At 35.3% G+C, this 20,773-nt stretch overlaps 1 protein-coding gene across 2 annotated transcripts; it reads left to right on the forward strand.

Moving 5' to 3' along the window:
• Positions 1 to 16,857: 16,857 nt before the first annotated feature.
• Positions 16,858 to 20,512, forward strand: LOC141723658 (transcription factor BHLH094-like). 2 transcript variants are annotated; one of them, XM_074525514.1, is made up of 6 exons: positions 16,858 to 17,273; positions 18,140 to 18,319; positions 18,423 to 18,488; positions 18,605 to 18,673; positions 18,762 to 18,833; positions 20,063 to 20,512. In XM_074525514.1, exons 1-6 carry the CDS (start codon positions 17,001 to 17,003, stop codon positions 20,195 to 20,197), a joined length of 795 nt encoding a protein of 264 aa, XP_074381615.1. In that variant the 5' UTR covers positions 16,858 to 17,000; the 3' UTR covers positions 20,198 to 20,512. The 2 variants fall into 2 exon arrangements, with proteins under 2 accessions (XP_074381615.1, XP_074381616.1); XM_074525515.1 differs by having other exon boundaries at positions 16,859 to 17,273; positions 18,185 to 18,319.
• The last annotated feature ends 261 nt before the right edge of the window (positions 20,513 to 20,773 follow it).

Raw genomic sequence — 20,773 nt, forward strand, 5'->3', positions numbered from 1 at the left:
CTGGTTTTGATCTAATTGGCTACTCAGATGCAGATTATGCAGGTTGCAAAATAGACAGGAAAAGTACAACTGGAACCTGTCAATTTCTAGGGAATAAGCTTGTGTCATGGTTCTGTAAGAAGCAAAATTCTGTTTCTACATCAACAGCTGAGGCTGAGTACATTGATGCTGGTAGTTGTTGTGCACATATATTATGGATGAGGAATCAACTATTTGACTATGGGCTAAATATTGACAAAATTCCAATATTCTGTGACAACACAAGTGCCATTGCCATTACTGAAAATCCAGTGCAGCATTCAAGAACCAAGCACATTAACATCAAGTACCACTTCATAAGGGAACATGTGATGAATGGTACAATGGAACTTCATTTTGTTCCAAGTGAAAAACAAATTACAGACATCTTTACCAAGCCACTTGATGAATCAACATTCACAAATTTGGTAAGTGAGCTAGGTATGCTTAATTTTTCTTAAATTCATGTCCTAATTATAATTTGTTATGCAGCCTGAAATGAATTTGTTGCGGGAACAAAGTTGGCTTTAAGTAAAGTTTATTCTATCAATGGATATTTTCTATCCGTTGAAAGCCAAAGTTGTTCCATCAACGGATGTTCATTATCCGTTGAAAGACAAATACATTTCTGGAAATTTTATCCTTCAACGGATAAAAATGTGATAATCTTCAACGGATGACCGTTTACCTCATCCGTTGAACTATCACATCAGTCGTTTTGAGTGAGTCACAACCGTTGATTCTATTTTCTTAACCGTTGATACATATATATACAGTTGTATGTATTTGTATTAAAGGCAGTTTTTAGAATACATACAATTTTTCTTTTATTCTCAAACGGCTGTAATTTACTTAAAAATATTGTTTAATCATTCTCTTTATGTTTTAATTTGAGAAAGTATAAAAGCCCCTTTGAATTCTTATTTTCACTTTACGCTTTCTTGAATTTTCAAAAGCTTTTACTCTCTTTCTCTCCCAAAACTCTCAACTTTTCTCTGCAACTTCTACCCACAACAATGGCACCAGTAGTAGAGATAATGTCCCAATCTGGGTTTGTCTATGAGAAAAACAATTTCGTAGCTTTGGTGAAAAAGAATGAAGCCCACTCAGATTATCACAAGATGATGGATTTCATCAAGAACTGCAAACTGAGCTATGCAATGCTAGAAGCCCCAATGATTTACTGCGAGGTAGTTGAGGAGATTTGGATAACTGCTGAGTTCAACCCCACTGATATGACCATCTCATTCTCTCTCAAAGGTAAGGATTACTGTATCAACTCTGATGATATACAGTCCTGTTATAAATTACCTGAAAACAATGCCATGACACCACACACTGATAATGATGTATCTAGCATCTTAGATTCCATAGGCTATTCCCTTGATTCTACTAGTTTAGGCAGTATTAAGAGAAAAGGCCTTAGGAAAGAGTGGAGTTTTCTCATTGATGCCTTTATAAAAGTTTTCTCTGGGAAAATTAGTAATTTTGATGCAATAACTTCAGCTCTTGTTAATATGCTCCATATGCTGGTTTCTAATAGTACTATAATTTTAGCAACTTTGTTATGCTAGAATTGGGTACTAGGTTAGGTAACAAAGCTAATAGAACTCATAACATCTATTATGCTAGATTCTTTATGTTATTGGCTAACCATATTGCTGAAGGTTTGGTCATAAATAATGAGAGTAATAAACTCAAATGTTGGGTACAAAAGAAGAGGGTCCTTGCAGATCTTTTAAGGATTGACCTCAACAGTAAGGTGCCATTGGTATACTTACCAATCATGGATGCACCTCAGGTAAGTGAGGTATATACTTCTTTAACTCCTACTACTTCCAACCCCAACATTTCTTTGCCTTCAAGTGTGGCCATGGGATCTGTGTCAATGCCCCAACAGATTCCTACCAAGGCCACCAAACCTAAAATTTCAAAACCCAAGTCAAAGAAAGCCACATATGTTGTCTCTCAAAAGACAACAGTTGTAACAACTACCATAAACCCTGAGGGGAGTGAACAGGGTGTTAGTGGTGAGGGGAGGGGTGAACATAAAGAAAACCCCCAGAATAAGGTAGGCGAGGTGAGTGGTACCCAAGCTAGCCAAGCCACAGTTTCTCAAAAGACTGTGGTGGTTGAAAAGGATTCAAACTCATCCCTAGTTGCACCCTCCCAAAAGGGTATAGCTATTGAAAATAGTCCCTAACCAGGGACATAAAACAAAAGAGGGAGGGACACTGAAGCCATAAACTCACCTGTAAAAGCCTTCACAAGAAGAAAGAAGGTCAAAACCCTAGTTTCCACAATGGGTGCACACACTGCACAGATACAATCATTTGTATCTATGCATTCACAAATTCAGCTTGATGTGACTCCAACAAATGTGGAGTCATAGCCCCATTCTCTCAAAATTGACACACACCAAGCACCAAATTCTCCATCACCATCTCTGGATGTGGACATGATTTTCACATCAATTCTTGATTCTCCCTCTTCACAACTCAGGGAGGAGCCCCACTCAAGTACTGGTGATCATCATCTTTTAGATGATTTGTTGGATCATCAGCCAATTCTTTCAGACCTAGTTGAAGAATCTGTGTCACTTAATTTAAAATCAATCCACACAGATTCAACAATTATGTCACTTTCAATTTCTACTTCTTTTCCTTCTTCAACGGATATCCCTCATCCGTTGACAAGTGGTTGTTCTTCAACGGATAAGCTTAACAGCAGTTATCCGTTGATACCATCAGTTTCAACTTCAACGGATATTCTTTATCCGTTGATGGTCTATCCACAAACAACCGAATTGACTCCAAGTGTAGAAGATATGGTTATTGTACAATCACTTCTAGGGCTAAGGGAAGGGAGTGAAAACTTGAGTGAGAGGCTGGGTTGCTCCCAGGAAAAAGGAGAGCTTGAGAGTATAAATATGCATGCTATTTCTTCCAGCATGGCAAAAGAAAGTGAGAGGAGTACCACCTTAGTAGGTGAAGGTGAGGGTGTGAGGAGTGTGAGCCAGGGGGAGCCCCTGATGCAAGAAAAGAGAGAAATTGAGAGAAAAGCAGGTACAGGAGATATAAGGGTGGATCCAGCCATTGCTAGTGAGTCAATGATTGTGGATGATGCTGACAAGGAAAGACAATTTCAGCAATATTACAAAGTTGTAATTGATAACATTTCCTTGGATGCTGACACTTTTACTCATCCTGTGTCAGCCTATCAACTGTTGGCTACTCAGGGCAACGAGGAGGCAGAAAAGACTTTAAACCTAGTACATACTTCAGAATCTCTACAAAGGGATAAAGTTACTGTCAATATGATGCCTTCTACAGCTGGAGAGCCATTTGAAGAATTTGGAGTAAATTCTAATGATGATGACTCTAATTCTTTTGATGGAAGCATGAGCTTAGGGGGAGATGAAGGCCCAAGCTCTATTCCAGAGTTACCTGAATGGGCATTAACAAAGAAGTCTACACCAGGGCATTTCAATGTATCCTTAGTCAAACAAGTCATGGCTATCCAAAAGGCTATTCAGGAAACTTCCAATGCTGGTACTAAGGCCATTCTCCAAGCCCACTTAGATTCTCTACATCTCTTGAAGCTACAACAATTAAGACAGAATCTAAGTGTGGATAAACTCAAAAAGAATATAGCTGATTTAAAGTCCTACAATACTGAGAAGCTGGATGCAATCATGCCCTTTGGTACCATGCAGGAACTGTTACTGAGACTGAGAAGAGAATCAGATGCTGAAAAGAAGATGGCCAAATTAGAGGAAAGAGTTTGTAATAACCCCAATTTTTGGAAAATTTTGAAACCCTTATGAATAGTGATTTTGCAGATTATGCTGAATGAGAAAACTTTTTATGCCACACTATGTAGGGGTTATGTTATTGATCTTCTGGGATATTATTAGTACTCTATGTGTTATATAAGTGTATGTAAAGATCGTCAGAATCCAATTCCGAACACTTTGATTTTTCCCGGAAATCCACTAGATACGGAAAGAATTAAGTATAAGGTAACAGGATAAAAAGGATTTAAATTAAAGGATTATAAGAGAGGATCATAGAAGGATTATAATGTATTGAGAAAGGTTAAGGAAACCCAAGTAATAAGATCCCGGGTATGATCCCTCAAACGATAAACGAAAGTGAAAGTTAAGCGAACCGTATAACAGATCAACGGTCATTAGGCAAACAATTAGGAAGTTAATCAAGGAGGTTAGGGATGAGGAGGTCATCCAACCAATAAGGAGAGGACAAGTAAGGGATGATGACACAATAAGGTGATGTAAGCATGACATAGGAGGGAAGGAGGTGTGGATGAATGATAATCACACAAAGTTCAAGGTTATTAAGGTAATTAACCAAAATCTAAACAAAAACAACCAACCAAAAAACAAATCAAAGCAAAAAAACACAAAAATCTCTCTTTCTCCAAGCTTGCTCTCGGATTTTCTTCTTTTTCAAAGAAGAAATTTTCAAAAATCAAGTTCCAAGCATTGTTAAATCACAAGGTAATTATCTAAGGTTCCTTGTACATAGATATGGATGTCCTATAAGTTTAAGCTTCTAATTCCTTCCCAATCTCTTCCAATAAATCAAGGAAGAAGATGGTGAATAGTAACCTTCAAGAAATAACTTTGGTTTTCTTGATTTTTTATGAAAGTTCAAGGTAGCTTAAGCATAGATCAAGGCTTCCATGGGCATTCCAAGGATCTTTCATTGATTAAAAGCTTCAAGAAAGGTATATCATCTCCAAACCCTAGCTTTACTTTGTATATTAGGATGATTTTGTTTGTTATGGTAAAAGAGTAGCTTAATGCTTGTAGGTTTAGAGTTTGGGTTGGAGTTGTAGTGAATTGAATGTTGAAACTTGTTGATTAGTAAAGGACTTAAGTATAGTTTTAAATTCATGATTGAGAATAACATAAATTGGAGAACTTGAGGTTTTGGGGGCTGTTGTAGTGTGATATGGATGGATGTTGGTTGTATGAATGAATTGGGATTGATTGGTGGTTGAATTAGTTAGGTAAAATTTTGGGAAATCGCGTAAACATAGCCGTCGTAATGCCCGATTTGCCGTAGACTGTTTTTGTTCTTAACATCAGAACCCTTGAACTCACTGTTAGGTTTTTACCATTGCCAATTTTAGATAGTTCATGTTACGAGCTTCGTTTTGATATGTGGTTCATTTGATTCCGATGTACGGTTTAGGAGAAACGGTCGTTTTAAGTAACGACATTTTGCGAACGAATCATTACCCCTCGCCTTACTTTGAAACATAGGTTAAAGACCTTAAAGGACTAATTGAAGTATGAAACATTTATGTAAGGTGTAATAGGCAGTTGGTAAGACACTTGCGAAAGAATTGCCTTAAAACTCGTAATGGTTAATTTATTAAAAATGGTGGAGCCGAGAGTACTCGAGCGACTTAAGTAAGTCGTTTAGCGCGAAAGCGAACGTTAGGACTCTAAATGGTTAAAGTCTAGTTTCTTAAGCGACCGGGGTTTAATTCCGACTTATGTTGTTTTTCATAGGTTATCGGACCCCCTCTAATCTTAAGCCTATCCGGGAGCACTCAGGCAAGTTTTCTATCCGTTATACTGTTGTTGTGATGTATACACTTGTATATGCATGATCTTGTGATAGATGCATGATGGTTAAATTAGCAAATTCTTGCGATATATTGTAGCATGTGATATGGTACATATGCATGCCTGTTTCGTATTCTTGACATATATATCTGTTGGTTCAGTTGATAATACCTATGCTAGAGAATAGCGGTAATTTGCATATACACTTAGTATAGGGACCCAAAGGTGAAAACATTTTCTAAAACCGGGAGTCGAGGATCCCGAGTAGATTATATATATATATATATATTTATTTATATATATATATGGTTATAGTTTTCAAAACTATTAATCGAATAAGGTTTATTCGATAACTTTATATTATTTAATGAATATTATTTCGAATATTCATTCGAGGGCTTATGACTCAGCTTATTTTATTTATTGAATATTATTTCGAATATTCATTCGAGGGCTTATGACTCAGCTTATTTTATTTATTGAATATTATTTCGAATATTCATTCGAGGGCTTATGACTCAGCTTATTTTATTTATTGAATATTATTTGAATATTCATTTGATGATCTATGACTCCGATTATTTGCTGAGATATATTCTTTATTTTATTAAAGAATAAGGTGTCGATAATCAAACTCACTTTTGATTATTCAATTAAAGATAGTACTTTCGTATAAGTATATCTTTGGTTATTTAATATTCATTTCAAGTATAAGTTTTAAAACTTCTACTTCAATTATTTTTATAAAGATTATTCTTTATGGGAATATTATTTAAATAATAATATTCAGATATTTTCTAATATATTGGGACTGATTTATTTTGTTAAATCAGCATCACTCCAAACATTCTTAAAAATGTTTTCGAGTCTTCAAAATGATTTTAAAAGTTAGAGCGGATCCCAAAACTCATTTTTATATTTAAGATCCTCCTTTCGAAGGAGATTTAAATACTCGCTCAAAACCTGAGGGATCCGGCTCTGTGGTGTGTTTTATATTCGCAACAAGGTTGTTGTCTTGATAAAAGAGTTTTTGATTACTTACCCAATACTCGGGAAGTAAAATTCTTGGAACAAGTTAATCCATTAACAGGCATCGCCTAGGAAATATCGGTGAGTTTTCCTTTCCAACTAGATACGACATCTTGGTGGAGCCGTATCAACAAGTTTCTACTTGGGGAAAGGGGGGACGAGCTTTACGTTTCAGAGTCATGGATTTCATCTGAACTAGGAGTGGCGTAAGTGGTCGAGTGGCGCCGGCCCAGCCTTATTATATTGGCCCAAAATGGCCTGGAAGTTCCGCTAAGACGGTCCATTCCTTAGGAGTCCAGTGTTCGGTTGACAAGTAAATCCGACAGGTTCTCCTCTAATGTAGAAAATGGTGGGGTTGCACTGCTACGACTGATCATCGTAAGTGGTCTTCCTGGCGCGGCAAACTCCCGTAATGAGTCCATCATCCAATTGGATATTTCTGCAACACTACCCAGAGCACTTCGATAGAAAGGCTACGGTTGGGCGATTGTTGAGTGTTGGCAGGGTCGAGTTTTCAAAATGATGTTTGCATCAAATGAAGTATCTCGTAACTTCATTTTATTTTGATGATATTTTAAAGCTTTATTCTATACAAGTCTTGTCTTGTAGTCTCATCTATGTGATGAACTTTTGAAACTAATTATAACTTGAACGGTGGTAGTTCAAGTAGTATTTGGAAAAGATATAAGTATATTGGAGTATCTTGTAACTTCATCTTTTAAACTTATATCTAGTAAATGATTATCTTATGCATGTCAAAGATTTTCAGAAAAACGTTGAGACCAGGTTAGATATATGAGATCACCTTGCAACGATAGTTTTATACAGTTATAAACTGGAACTCTGTGTATATTATACATGTCAGAGGACTTCAAAGATTGTGAAAAGTATATATGTACATATACTGAATATTTTGCGACTTCATCGCATTAAGATATCAAACTTGGTTCATTTCTTTTGACCAAGACTTTCATGAGTACTATGAGAAGGCTCATATATTGTTAATCATTATACATATTATTTTGGTGGGCTTGCTGCTCACCCTTGCTTTCTTCTTTCATCACACAACAACAGATAGAAAAGATGAACAGGACCAAGCTCCCAATTCGCGAGCGGATAGGAAACGTTCTGCAGTTTCCTATAGGCGTTGATGTCGCTGTAGCTGAGGTAGGAACTACCAATAGGCTAGGCTTCAACTTTTGATGTACCAGATTTATGTATATTTATGAATTGTAATAATGGCAAAGAAATGTAAATTTATTCAAAAACCCGTTTAAGGTGTATTGGCATATAATTGTGGAATAAAACGACTTGTGATTATTTTTGGATATTCATCTCTGAGACTATAACTTGTGGTGTGTGTGTTTATGGTGGGGTCACAGTACAGAATAGTTGATTATTTATCAAGATCGGGTGTTGTTAAGGAAAATGGAACTCGTGACAACCCGGATCCCCGACCCCGGAGTTGGGGGTGTTACAGAGTTCAAGTTATTGAAAACTCTATGGTGACCATTCTTCAAAATCAACAGTCTCATACTAGTATTCTAGTGCAACTGGCTAAAGCACAGGTCTTGACCCCTCTCCTTGATAACAAAAAGGGGGAGAATAAAGGGGAAGGGGAGCCATCTACATACATTCAAATATCCAAAGTGCTAGTTCCTGCCATCACTACTTCTCCAACACTTCAAATCAAAGGAAAGCTTGATGGAATTGATCTAATCCAGCTAGCAGCAGCTGAGATGAAGGTGAAAGAGCAAAGGAGGAAAATTGATGAAAGGATGCAACAACTGTTTGGCTCTACAACTGCAAAATCACTATCTGTGAAACATAACACAAAAGTTGAGCCGATCATTATGGAGCACAAGCCAGTAAGGAGGAATAAGGTTGGAGAAACCTCTTCAAGGAACTTGAAGCCCATGGTACTCAGGCCAACCACTAGATTCAACAAGGCCTCTACAAAGAACCCTCTAACTCCAGCTCAGCTAAAAGAAGTGGATTTTCCTCTTCCAAAGCCTGATGAAGACAAAGTTTTGGGTGGTAATATCATAAAGCACAAAGAGCCAAGGATGTAGTGGAAAGAATGAATATGGCCATCATCTATAGAGAGGGAAAGAGTATTTCTGTGATTCAAGGACATCCCAAATTCTCAATAGCCAAGAGGGAAGAGACCATGAGGCTAAAGGAAGAAGCTAAAAAGCTGAAGGCTGACAAAAGAGCACAAGCAGAGCTTGAAAAACAGCTAAAGTCAAGTCTAATTGAAGAAAAGAAGAAGATTGAAGATAAGAGTGAAGGGAACAAGACTGAAAGCATAAATATGGATATGGGGAATATGGTTGGTGAAAGTGTGGAAGAAGAAAGTGAGGAAAGAAAGAAATGGCAGAAGGGTAACAGAAAGAAGGTTAGGGAAAAAAGGAAGAGTGAAGATGACACCGAAGTAATTCAATCAAAATCCAAACCACAACCTTCTATTCCAGAACCTTTTGTTGCTGATCCCAGTATAAATATCCATGGTGAACCAATCATCCCTAAAGAGGAACCTATTGATTGGGACACCATCAAATTGCCTACCTTCTTAACTACTTCTCCACCACCAAAGGAGCTGGAAAAAAAATCCAAATCCATACCTCCCCCAACCTCAAGTAAATTCACTCAGAAACATAAACCTAAGCCTAAGCCATAAGCCTCAATGGATGATTAAGTTCACATTTGTAACATAAAAGAATATACAGATATTGAACTCTACCTGGATGAGCTGGAGGAAGTAAGGGGAATAAATGTCTATGGACAGCTACCAGAAAGGCTAGTGTTCAAGTATAAAGGAAGTGTGGAAAGGACCTGGCCTCTTCAAAGAATTCTACATGAGGGCTATTCTACCTTGATTAGAGTCTACTCAGCTATAAAAAGGGACACTGGTTTTACCAGGACTACCAAAACTGAAATTCTCAACAAGATTGCCAGCATAAGGAAGACTTGGTGGGAGTCAAATTCCTTGCCTAGAACATTACTCATCCCAGAGCATGGAACTACAATTCATAAATCACCTTATTGGTTGATGGAGTTCAGAGACAATAAAGGAGTTAGAAGATTTTTCATACTTGAAGACCAGCTTAAGATTGCCAGTAATGAAACTCTCAAGGACATGCAATCTAAGTTGGATATCAGTGATGAAGATGAAGCTGAATTCTACAGATAACTCCAACTCCAAGTAGAGGAAAATGACAGGAGGTTAGGGAAGAAAACAAGGGAACAAAGGAAAAGAAAATGATTTGCTCAGGCTAAAGGAGCACCCTTGAAAACACTATAAATCTTCAACTCTATCTCAGTACATACACTTTTGCAGCACTTTTGAATTTCTACTTAGTTTCAATTCATATATTTGTTAAATGTTTTGTTATCATCAAGTTAACCCTGAATTATGCCTACAATTCTAGTAGACATAAATAGGGGGAGATTGTTAAGAATATATGTGTATTAGTTTGATGATAAGTTAAACAAAACACTTAAGTAGAAATCTAGTGTTTGTAGCCTCAACGGATAAGACCACTTTGGCTATCCGTTGATGGAGTAGCTTTACTTAGAAATAAGTTTAGTATTGTAGCATATTTCAGTCTTTGTAAATGAGTTATAATTCTTAGAAGTTGTAGGAAATTATAAGTCATGTTGACTACTAGTGGATATGCAAATAGGAGGGCTAATTTTAAATATTTGATGCCTTGTAATTTTGTATAAATGAAGTAGTATCAATTGATAAATTAAAGACCTTCAACGGATGAGAAACAAAGCCTCAACGGATGTCTTTAAAGCTTCAACGGATAACATCCATCAATGGATGAGTGCATCAACGGATAAAGCTTCAACTGCTAAAGCATCAACGGATAAGAGCATCAACGGATAAAGTCATCAACGAATGAAAGATTCAATGGATGCTCAATTCCATAGCAGTTGATAGTGACAATTCATAAGCTGACAGAGGCACATGGGTTGACAGAGACAATTGGAATGTGGTAGCCTCTTGTTGGAATCAAGAAAAAGCAGCATTTCCATTCTGGTGCAAACAAGGAAGTATTCAAAGATTCACATATTATCTTAGATTATATTAGACAGAGAAATGAAGAAGAAACATGTGAAGAACTATTTTATAATTGTATTTTATCTTTGTCTTCACTTGAAAATTTTGGTGATATATAAACCAAGTTGCAGCTAGTAATTATGTGTGAATTTTCAAGAGCTGTTTAGAAAAATTCAGAGAGAAAATCATCTAGTTTGTACTAGGAAGCACCTGTGAACAATTCTTTGTATCACAGATTTTCTGAAATACACATCTCTGGTGGAACAACAAATCCATCAGAAAAGTTGTTAAAGCCTTTGTGTTCTTTACATTTATGTTTTGAATATACATCTGTCTGCACTTGCTTAAAGCAATTCACATATATCTGTTCATCATACACTTAGCTTATGAAACTGCTCAAAACTTGAAAAAGTTTTGAAATTTACATTCAACCCCCCTTCTGTAAATCTCATTGTTAGTTCCTTGGGAATAACAATTATCCATTTGCAAGAAGCTGTTGGATTACCGCTGAGTTGAATTATGATATGAGGGTTGTGGACTCGATTCCGGGTTGGCTACTTAATAAGATGGAAGTGGCAAAATATGATGATCTAATCAGACTTTGTGTAGTGTTGTGAGGAATTTGGTTTTGGCGAAATAAAAAGGTTTGGAACAACCATCTGGTGAACCCAGACTTGGCGATGAAGCACAATTTTAAAATTCTAAATGATTGGAAAGTAGCTCGACAGAAGGTGGAGAAGGAAAAGGTGGACAGAGGAGGTACAAATGCAGGAAAAAGTTGGAAACCTCCAAAGCCAGGCTGTCTAAAACTCAATATTGATACTTCGTTTCACCAAGGAGCTGACTCGTTCTCGATAGGTATGGCTTTGAGAGATCACGGGGGGGTGTTTCTTGCAGGAAGATGTATGACCTTGCCTTGTCCTACAACAGTCTTTGAAGCAGAATGTATTGTAGTTGAGAAGCTTTGTCTTGGCTTATGGAGTATCAGGGTCAAAGAGTAATTGTTGAAACAGATTCCCCGTTAACGGCGAGAGCTTTGAATGGCAGAAGCAAAAAAATTCTGGAGGTTGGGCATGTTATTGATCATTGCAAGGTGTTGTTACAAACTCTTCCTATGGTTCATGTTAGTCATATCAAGAGGCAAACCAATAAGGTGGCACATAACTTAGTTAGGATCCCATGTTTGTTAAATTGCTTCATTATGTTTTCATCTCCTCCTACTCATTTGGTGGAAAATATCTTGAGTGATTTATGATGTTAATGAAATTCCTCTTAGTTTCAAAAAAATATAAGATCCGTTTCATATTAATATGATGAGAAGACTCTTTCTTGTTAATACGATAAGAGGGCTCTAATCCTTAGCATATTAATTATTTTGTTAGAATAAATCCCAACATATTTTGTTTTTCCGTGTCATCGAGTAGATCTTGCCATCTTGGTTAACATAACGACATACGATTTTAATCAATATATCGTTACAAGATTTGTAATATAGGTTTGAACCCATTTATTAATATTAAATGAGTTAGAAACATAAAGGTGACTAATTTTTTATGAATTGGTACAGTATTGATCGAAATTTAAAAATAACAAGTGATTAAACGTATTTTTCATATTTTAGTTAGATGGCTCCCGTCAAGTGCCGTTAACAGTGCACCATTAATTGAATAAAAATATATCAATTTACAGTTTGGTGACTAAATTTTACTCCACTTTTCAAATTATTGGTTGGTCAAAAAAATTATTTTTTTGTAATCTATGTACTTAATATGAATTGAGAAAAAGATGAAGAATTTAAATCCTAAAAGAATACTTGCCAAGAAAGGAAAATAAAAAAAAAGTAATTTTCAATTTTTCTATATTTTTTTCTTCCGCCAATATTTGAAAAATGAGGTAAAAGTTAAATATCGAACTGTAATTTAATTTATTTTGATTTGGTTAAATGTGCAATGTTAACGACGCTTGACATACGCCGCTATTTTAAAACTGGGAGTAAAATATGACCACTAATTTGTTATTTATAAATCTGGACCAATATTTTGCTAATTTATAACAACTTATTCAACTTTATGCTCTTTACTCTTTTTTGACTCATTAGGCTTATATATCTTACAATTAAATATATGTTCAGAAGTGTACGAGAATCGAAACAGACATGAGACGACATGAGATAAATCCTTAATATTATCTCCCGCCCTCTTATACTTTTTACTCTTAATATTAATATTTCTAATAGTTCGTCTATTTAGAGCTCATACTAATTTCCGCACACTAAGACAATTTTTCTTTTGTTGTTGCGGTAATTGGCTCGATAGAACAACATAAACTAAAATGTTTTGCTTAATGACCTTTTCGACCTTAATGTTTGCATCAGTATACCCATAAACCCCTCAAGTTTAAAACCGTATCTTTTTGCCAGTCGGGTATTAAAAATGTATCTTTTTAACCTTGGGCCTAGTTTTTTTTAAAAAAAGCCCAAATTTGACAGGGTTATTTATGTCATTTAACAGTAGAGACATATAATATATTCATACAAACATATATACGAACTCTTTTAACCCCCTCCTTTCATTTCATTCGTCTGGATCAAAATCTTGGACTTGAACAAGTTCGCATTGGTGTGAAATCATGGTCGATTAGACTCTCCGGGTGTAACTCTTAAACTATAATTTTGATTTTGAATTACGCCCTCTTTCACCCACCTTGATTTCCACATCTTCAATTACGTTGCTTTTGTCGACTTCTTTCGACACGATCACAATACCTATAATTGGATAATCCGTACTCTTGCCATAACTCATCGTTTTGATTATTTGAAATTAGGTTTGGAATTTATGGTTGCTAATCTTTGTCCTTGTGCTGATGGGATCGTTGCTTGTCCTAGAATTGAGCCGATTGTTTGGTTTGAAATTAATGCGTATTGTAGTGTTGGGAGGCTTTATGATGCAGTTAAAATGTTTGATTGTATGTCTAGGTTGATTGATGGCAAGGCGAGTGTGGCATTGTATAATGTTGTGATCCATGGGTTTGTTAAGTTTATGGAGTTTGAGAAAGGGTTGAGGTTCCACGAGCGGATGTTAAGGATCGGGTTAGGCCGGATGTGGTTACATTTAATGTGTTGATTAGTGGGTATTGTAGGAATTATAGGTTTGATTTGGCGTTAGGGGTTTTTAAGGAGATAAGGGGAAGGGGTGTGTTCCGAATGTGGTTAGTTTTAATACTTTGATTGAGGGCTTTTTTAGGGAAAGGAAGGTTGATGAAGGGGTTGGGATGACGTATGAGATGGTTGAGTTGGGGTGTGAGTTTTCAGTTGTGACTTGTGAGATTTCGGTTGATGGGTTGCGTTTCGAGTAATTTTGATATTCTAACCACTTGTGGATTCCAAACACAATGGATTGGTCATGGCTGTGAAAACATCACAACAAGATCACAATTTGAAAATAGAAACTGAAAAGATTGTAATCAGTCATTGCATGGGGAGCCTTGTGGAACATTCACTACAAGCTTGTCTTTGTTGTTACCGTCTGATGTGAATGGAGACAAAGTTGGGAATGTTTCAGATTGTAGCGCGTTTAAGTCTATTTATGTTGCTGCATTCGTTAATCTGTTTGGTCCAACTGATAAAGATACCGCTGAGTGTCTGTTTGCTCTTAATCTTGATAGTTCAAAAAAAACAAACTTTAGGGATTTATAAGCGCACTTCTAAACTTTAAGGCCCATAAGGTATAATTTAAACTTGTTTGAAAATCGGTTGGACAATTACTGAAATAACCCTCCCGATTTATCAATTTCCGTGGCCCAACTCGGCTCAAGGGTAAAAAAGCATATTTTGGATACCCGAGGGCTGAAAAGGTACGCTTTTAAACTTCAGGGTTTTATGAGTATACGGGTGCAAATTTTTAGGGCGAAAAGATCATTAAGCCAAAATGTTTTACTAGTAAAGTTGAAATATATGCATTGTACCTAGACCTGGCAAATTGGGTCTGGATCCGAAGAACCGAACCGAAATCTATGGATCCGAGATCCGAAATATATAATCCGATAAGTATCCGAAAACCAAATTAAACCGATTCTAAAATTACCCGAACCGAAAATTATCAGAAATACTAGATCCGATTATAAATTGGAACCGAACAAAACCGATTCATATAATATCCGAATCGAATATGATTCGAAATAAACAAAATTCATACTTAAATATATCTTATATTCGTGATAATTTAATTATTTAATTATAAATTAATGTAAAAGTACATTATATTATATTAAAAGCACTACATTTAATAAAAAGATATTTTTTTAAGTCTCAAAATATTAAAAAATAAATAAATTATGTTCTGAAATATCCAAACAGAATTTTGTCTGATTTTTATCCAGATTTCATCCGCTTTTGATCCGAATTAGACCCGAACCGAAACACATCTTATCCGATCCGAATGTTCTCCAGTTATATCATAATCCGAACATGGAACCGATCCGAAATAGATCCGATCTGAAACCGATCCGGTTGTCCGATTTGGCAGGTCTAATTGTACCCCTTTCTGGGGCGGAAAGGCCCGGCAATGATCTGTCCCTCCTATTCTCAGGTCTTATGGGATGCAAGCCTGTAACCTCTGTGATTAAACTGCATTCCATTATCATTTATTTTTGGATTTGGGAGGCCCTAGATAAGGTATTGATTGCATTGCATCCATTCCATGGATATATTACTATAGTGCTGAGCTTAGCCTAATGATGTTTTTTCTTCAAGCTCAAATCATACAACCCAATACAAATCACACTTGCAAAAATTCTTTAATAAAAGAAAAAAGAGTACTAAGAGGGTTTCTTTACATTTGTAAGCTAAACCAAATTAGGAAACACCGAAAAGAATAATTTATTGTTATGATCATAACCAATTTTTTATATTTTTTTTGCTAAGTTATGATCATAACGAATTTCTTGTTATGATCGTAACCAATCAATATTTGACATCCTAAAGTTTCCAACATCAAAAGTAGTAGTTTATTAGATTTTCACTTTAACAAACTTATATACCCATCTCCTTCAAAGCTTACAACTATTTTTGTGTTTTGCATGTGCATTATCTAATCTTGTAATAAGACTGTTTATCTTTTGAAGAGGGTCAACCTCATAAGTGGGGAAATGTTAATATTTATCATGTGTTATAAGTCAATTTGGAAATGGAGAAAATGAAAGCCCGAGAGAGAAGAATGTATGTGGGTCATTAGTTTGGCTTTAAAAATGAGGTTAACTTGGTATCTTCCTTTCTAGTTCAATAATGTGCAAATTTTTTATTGAGACACATAAATATCTATTCTAGTTTCTTTTTCTATTATGGATTTCCGAAAGCCAAATTGACTCTATTTTGAAGTTTGGCTCATGAATAAGCTAAACTAAAAATCTTTGCATCAGTAAAAAATTCAAATCTACACTTTAATTACGATAATTAGTTCAAGAGGATCAAGCCGTCTGAACGAGCTAAAATCGAGATAAATAAGCATGAACTTTACTCGAGTTCATTTAGTATATTTTTATTTATATTTAAATTCAAATCCCGTAAATAAGTGGATACTAATTCAATTTTTATTGACCAACAGCTCGATTTGATCTCAGCTTAATAAATGAGGGGAAACATATTAAAATATACGGGATGTGTGTTTGGAGTTCCTTAATTTATGAAAAGTAACTTATCTGTACTAAAATAAAAAGGATTTTCAACTATAAATGCAAGTTTGTGTTCCGTGCTTCTAAATTGGTATAGATTTTATTAAATAATCACATAAATCTGTACTCTATATAAAAATATTATTATACATAAAAAATTTTTAAACGATTTTCACTTGGTAATAATAAGATTCATTATCTTATTAAGCCAAAGGATTATTAATTATGAGTGTGCTTAAAATTTCAAAAATTAATATTATTCTATTGCTGTATTGATTTACACGATTATTGTGTAATTTTTAAAAATTAAATAATTTATCAATAATTTATTAAAAAATTGATCAATTTAAATAAATATTTTTAATCAATTTTTGAACAATTTAGGAGACAATTTTCCTATAACCAAAAGTTCAGAGACAATTAAAAAGTTACTATAATTAGAATAGAATACAAGTACAGTAGTAAACTGACAATAGTGTTGTTTTAATAACCCTTACATAAACTAGTTAAACTAGTTAAGTAGAGGAGGTTGTTAATGGAAGATGCTAATAGCAAGAGAGGAGCTGGGTTGCTAAGAAAAAGCTAAAAGGAAGAAAGAAAAGGAAAGTGAAGTGAAGGATGGATAATAATGTTGTAACAACAATAGTGAACGAGAGCTGTTTCTCAGTTCCAAACCCATCCTCGTACACCTTGTCTGAGATTTGGCCCTCTTGTCCTTCTTCTCCTCCACCACCCCTTCCAAACCCTAATAATATTAATAACAGTAACACAACCACCCAATTACCTGCTGTTTCTGCTGACGTCACCGCCACCTCCGATGACGACAACGACCACTCTTCACTTACTCATCATAGCCGTGGCCGTAACAAGCGCCCCAAGGACAATAATGAGGTGGGTTATGTTTCTTCTCTCTTGTTGTATTTAATTTTTGGCTTGTTTGACTTTTCGGGGTCAAATTGATTCAAGTTTGACTACAATTACATATGACTACTTGTAATTAGCTTAATATTTATTGCTTGTTTGATAGTACTTGTTTCTTGAATTTTCAGTTGTTAGTGTACTGTTTGTGCAGCTTGGTGTTATTACTAGTTCGAAAATTTCGCATTTTTTTTTATTACTTTGTAGGTTCAAACTGGTTTATCTTTAATTATATAGGATTGATGGTTTGGTTGGTTGGGATGATTGGAAGGAGGTAGGAATGAATTGAAAAGAGAAGTTGTAAATGCGAATTCTTGAGACTATAATGCTCACCCTAATGTTATTGAAATTGTAGGAGAGAAAAGGATGTATGAAATATAAGTTTTTTAAAGAAAATGAGAGTCTAAATATTTCTTGTGTAAATTAATTTTCAAATTGGTGGGTTTAAGATGTAGTTTAGATTGGTAGAAATGGAATGGAGAAAGGAACAGGAACTATTAACATTTTACCCCCACAGTAGTAGAAATTTTATTCCATTCCCTCAAACTAAATGAACCGTTAAATCTTCACATGTAACAAATCTCATGATGTTTCTATGTTTGTCCCACTAGTTCTATGTCATATTCAATTTATAATCTTAATTATCAGATTCTTTATTAATTATTATCAATGTTTTTTCGTTAGAACTTAGAGGGTACCTTGGTTCACTATGTTCTGTCTCAGCTGTAAGCTAAAATAGTGCACATCAACACTTCAAACACAATCAACCTGCTGCACTTTTTGGTAATTTCAGTAGTTTAAAAAAAAAGTGAAATGATATTTTATTCCTTTCTGGCCAGAAAGATTCAAGTAGTAAGCGGTTGAAAGTGTTAGGATCCGTGCAGGAAAACTGTGGTCCGAAGACTCAGGTGGAAGCAAGTTCCGGTTCAGGGACCAAGCCGACTGAGCCGGTTAAAGACTACATCCACGTGAGAGCAAGAAGGGGTCAAGCTACTGATAGCCATAGTTTGGCTGAAAGAGTACGTTTATTTTTTTATCTTAACGAGTCACAGTTAATTGGTTTTGGTTTTCATTTTATATGCCTAATTTTGCTCTAGTTGACTGATGACATGTATTTGTTAGGCAAGGAGAGAGAAGATCAGTGAGAGGATGAAGATTCTGCAAGATTTGGTCCCCGGGTGCAACAAGGTTTGGCCTTGTGACCGTCTTTCATTAGTAACAAACTGTTTTTTTTGTCAAGAATAATTTAGGTAATGTCCAATACAATAAATACTGATAAATCAAAATCCCCATCGTTTTTCAAGGTTATAGGAAAAGCACTTGTCCTCGATGAGATAATAAATTACATTCAGTCGCTACAACATCAAGTTGAGGTATTTATAAATCTCTCTCATTGGTATGAGACTACCATCATCATGGAAATTCAGTTCTAATCCATGCTTTATGAATTGGATACTGTAGTTCTTGTCTATGAAGCTTGAAGCAGTAAATTCAACGATGGAGCCAACAATTGAAGGTTTACCTTTGAAAAACGTAAGTTAGTACGTTTTTTATCTAGCACTGATTTTAATTACAAAAGGCTATTAAGATAGTCTGATGAGATGCAGTTCCAGTTTATTTTTTGCTTCATTGTTGTTTAACTATAAATTTGGATTGCAATAATGAAAACTTGAAAGGAAGATAGAGTGCACTTCTATCTAATGTAAAATACAAGGTGTAAAGCCACCTTACATCATATCTCTCATTCTATTCTGATATGTGTTAATCCTATTAATTAGTGGTATATGCTAGTACAAGGACATTTTATTTGTTGCTGCATTCAAGGTGTAAAGCCACTGAAAGATGGTTGTCCGTCAGGACTTATTCGATTGCAAAACGGATTGTTCCCTTATGCAGTCTCAGCAAATATATATGTTCTGTTTGGTTGGGGACAGGGGAGAATGTAAATCACCGAAAATTTGTAAACATGACTAGGGGGGAAACAATGGAGACAGGGGGCAATGGTGAATAAAAGAGGGAGTTACAAATTTCCTATAATGGGATTTGCAATGTAAATAAGTAGAATGGAGCATTCTTAAATTAGTGGGATTGAGTTATAGTTTATATGACTAGAAATGTAATAAAGGAAGGAATGAAAATTATATGACTTCACTCAAAGAAATAGTACAAATTTCATTTATTTAGTTCCTTCCTAATTCATTGACCCCCAAAAAAACACAAGTCTATATAACATACCTAATTCTACTTTTAGTTGAGAGAACAGTTTAAGGATCAATCCTATTCTCTTGTAACATAAAAGCTGGACACTTGGTCCAAATACCTGAATTGCGCTTCTGACGGAAAATAAAATTACAAAAAGTTGTTTAGACCTTGGATGCCCCTGATTGGAACTTCCAAAAGTTCATTGTGTAAAAAATATAGAGATAATATTTATCAAATATAAAGATTCAGTGTAGTACCTTAACAAATAAATAAAAGATTTCATGAAGTACTTTATGGACAATCTTTATAGAATGTGCAGTCATTAAAAAGATGTTCTTTCGCACTCTGATATGCAAGATCACTGTCTTGGATTTTTTGGGTGATACTAGCCCTCGTGAAGTTACGTGTTTCCTTTTGCTCATATGGTAATATAGTATTTGAGTTTATATTTAATTCCGTTTGAAGGATATAGCATATTATGTCAAAGTAACTCAGAATTGAAAACATATTCAGTTGCTGCCTTTTGGGCTTGTTTGTGACTACATAATATGCTGTTTCAGCTTGGAACTCCTACACTGGATGCGACTGCATTAATATATGCATCCCAAACACCAAGAGAATATGCTCATGGACCGCAGCGTGATTGGCTGCATATGCAGGTCGGTAGTAGCATCGAAAAGCAACATAACAACTAGTGCCTTTGACCATTTGGTAGTTGGGTGTTTATTAGCATAGTATATCCAATCCTCTAGCACCATCCCATACCAGTGGGAAGTATCTGATGCAGCTGCATTTACTAGAAACTTCTTTTCAGACCCAATTATATATGTAGTTGTAGTACTGCGTGTAGCTTCCGAAGCATTCTATTTACTGTAGAATTAGTATTGCTATTTGTAGTCTGTACCATCTAATTGGCGTGCAAGCTTGCAGCTAGATAAATTATTACCTTCACGTGGCTGTATTTGTACTATCAGATTGTATCAAGAGATGTAATTCAAACCTTTATACCAGTCCAGTCCTTTTTTTTTCTTTTTTCATCATTGATTTTAGAGTTAACTGGAAAGCAGCAGTGGTGTTGAGATGCAGAAAATGCATGAAGTGAAAGAACGCCACAATCAAATCTTGCCACATGCATGCTAGTCGTGTTCCCTACTTGTTGCCAACAGATTACCGCACTAATATTGTAATTTTAATAATTTCTGTGATTTGTCCGCCATATCTTATGTATGTATAAAACCGAAAGCTTTCTTTCTGATGTAACTTGATCAAAT

Source organism: Apium graveolens, chromosome 5, assembly GCF_009905375.1.
Source record: "Apium graveolens cultivar Ventura chromosome 5, ASM990537v1, whole genome shotgun sequence".
NCBI classification, from domain to species: Eukaryota; Viridiplantae; Streptophyta; class Magnoliopsida; order Apiales; family Apiaceae; genus Apium; species Apium graveolens.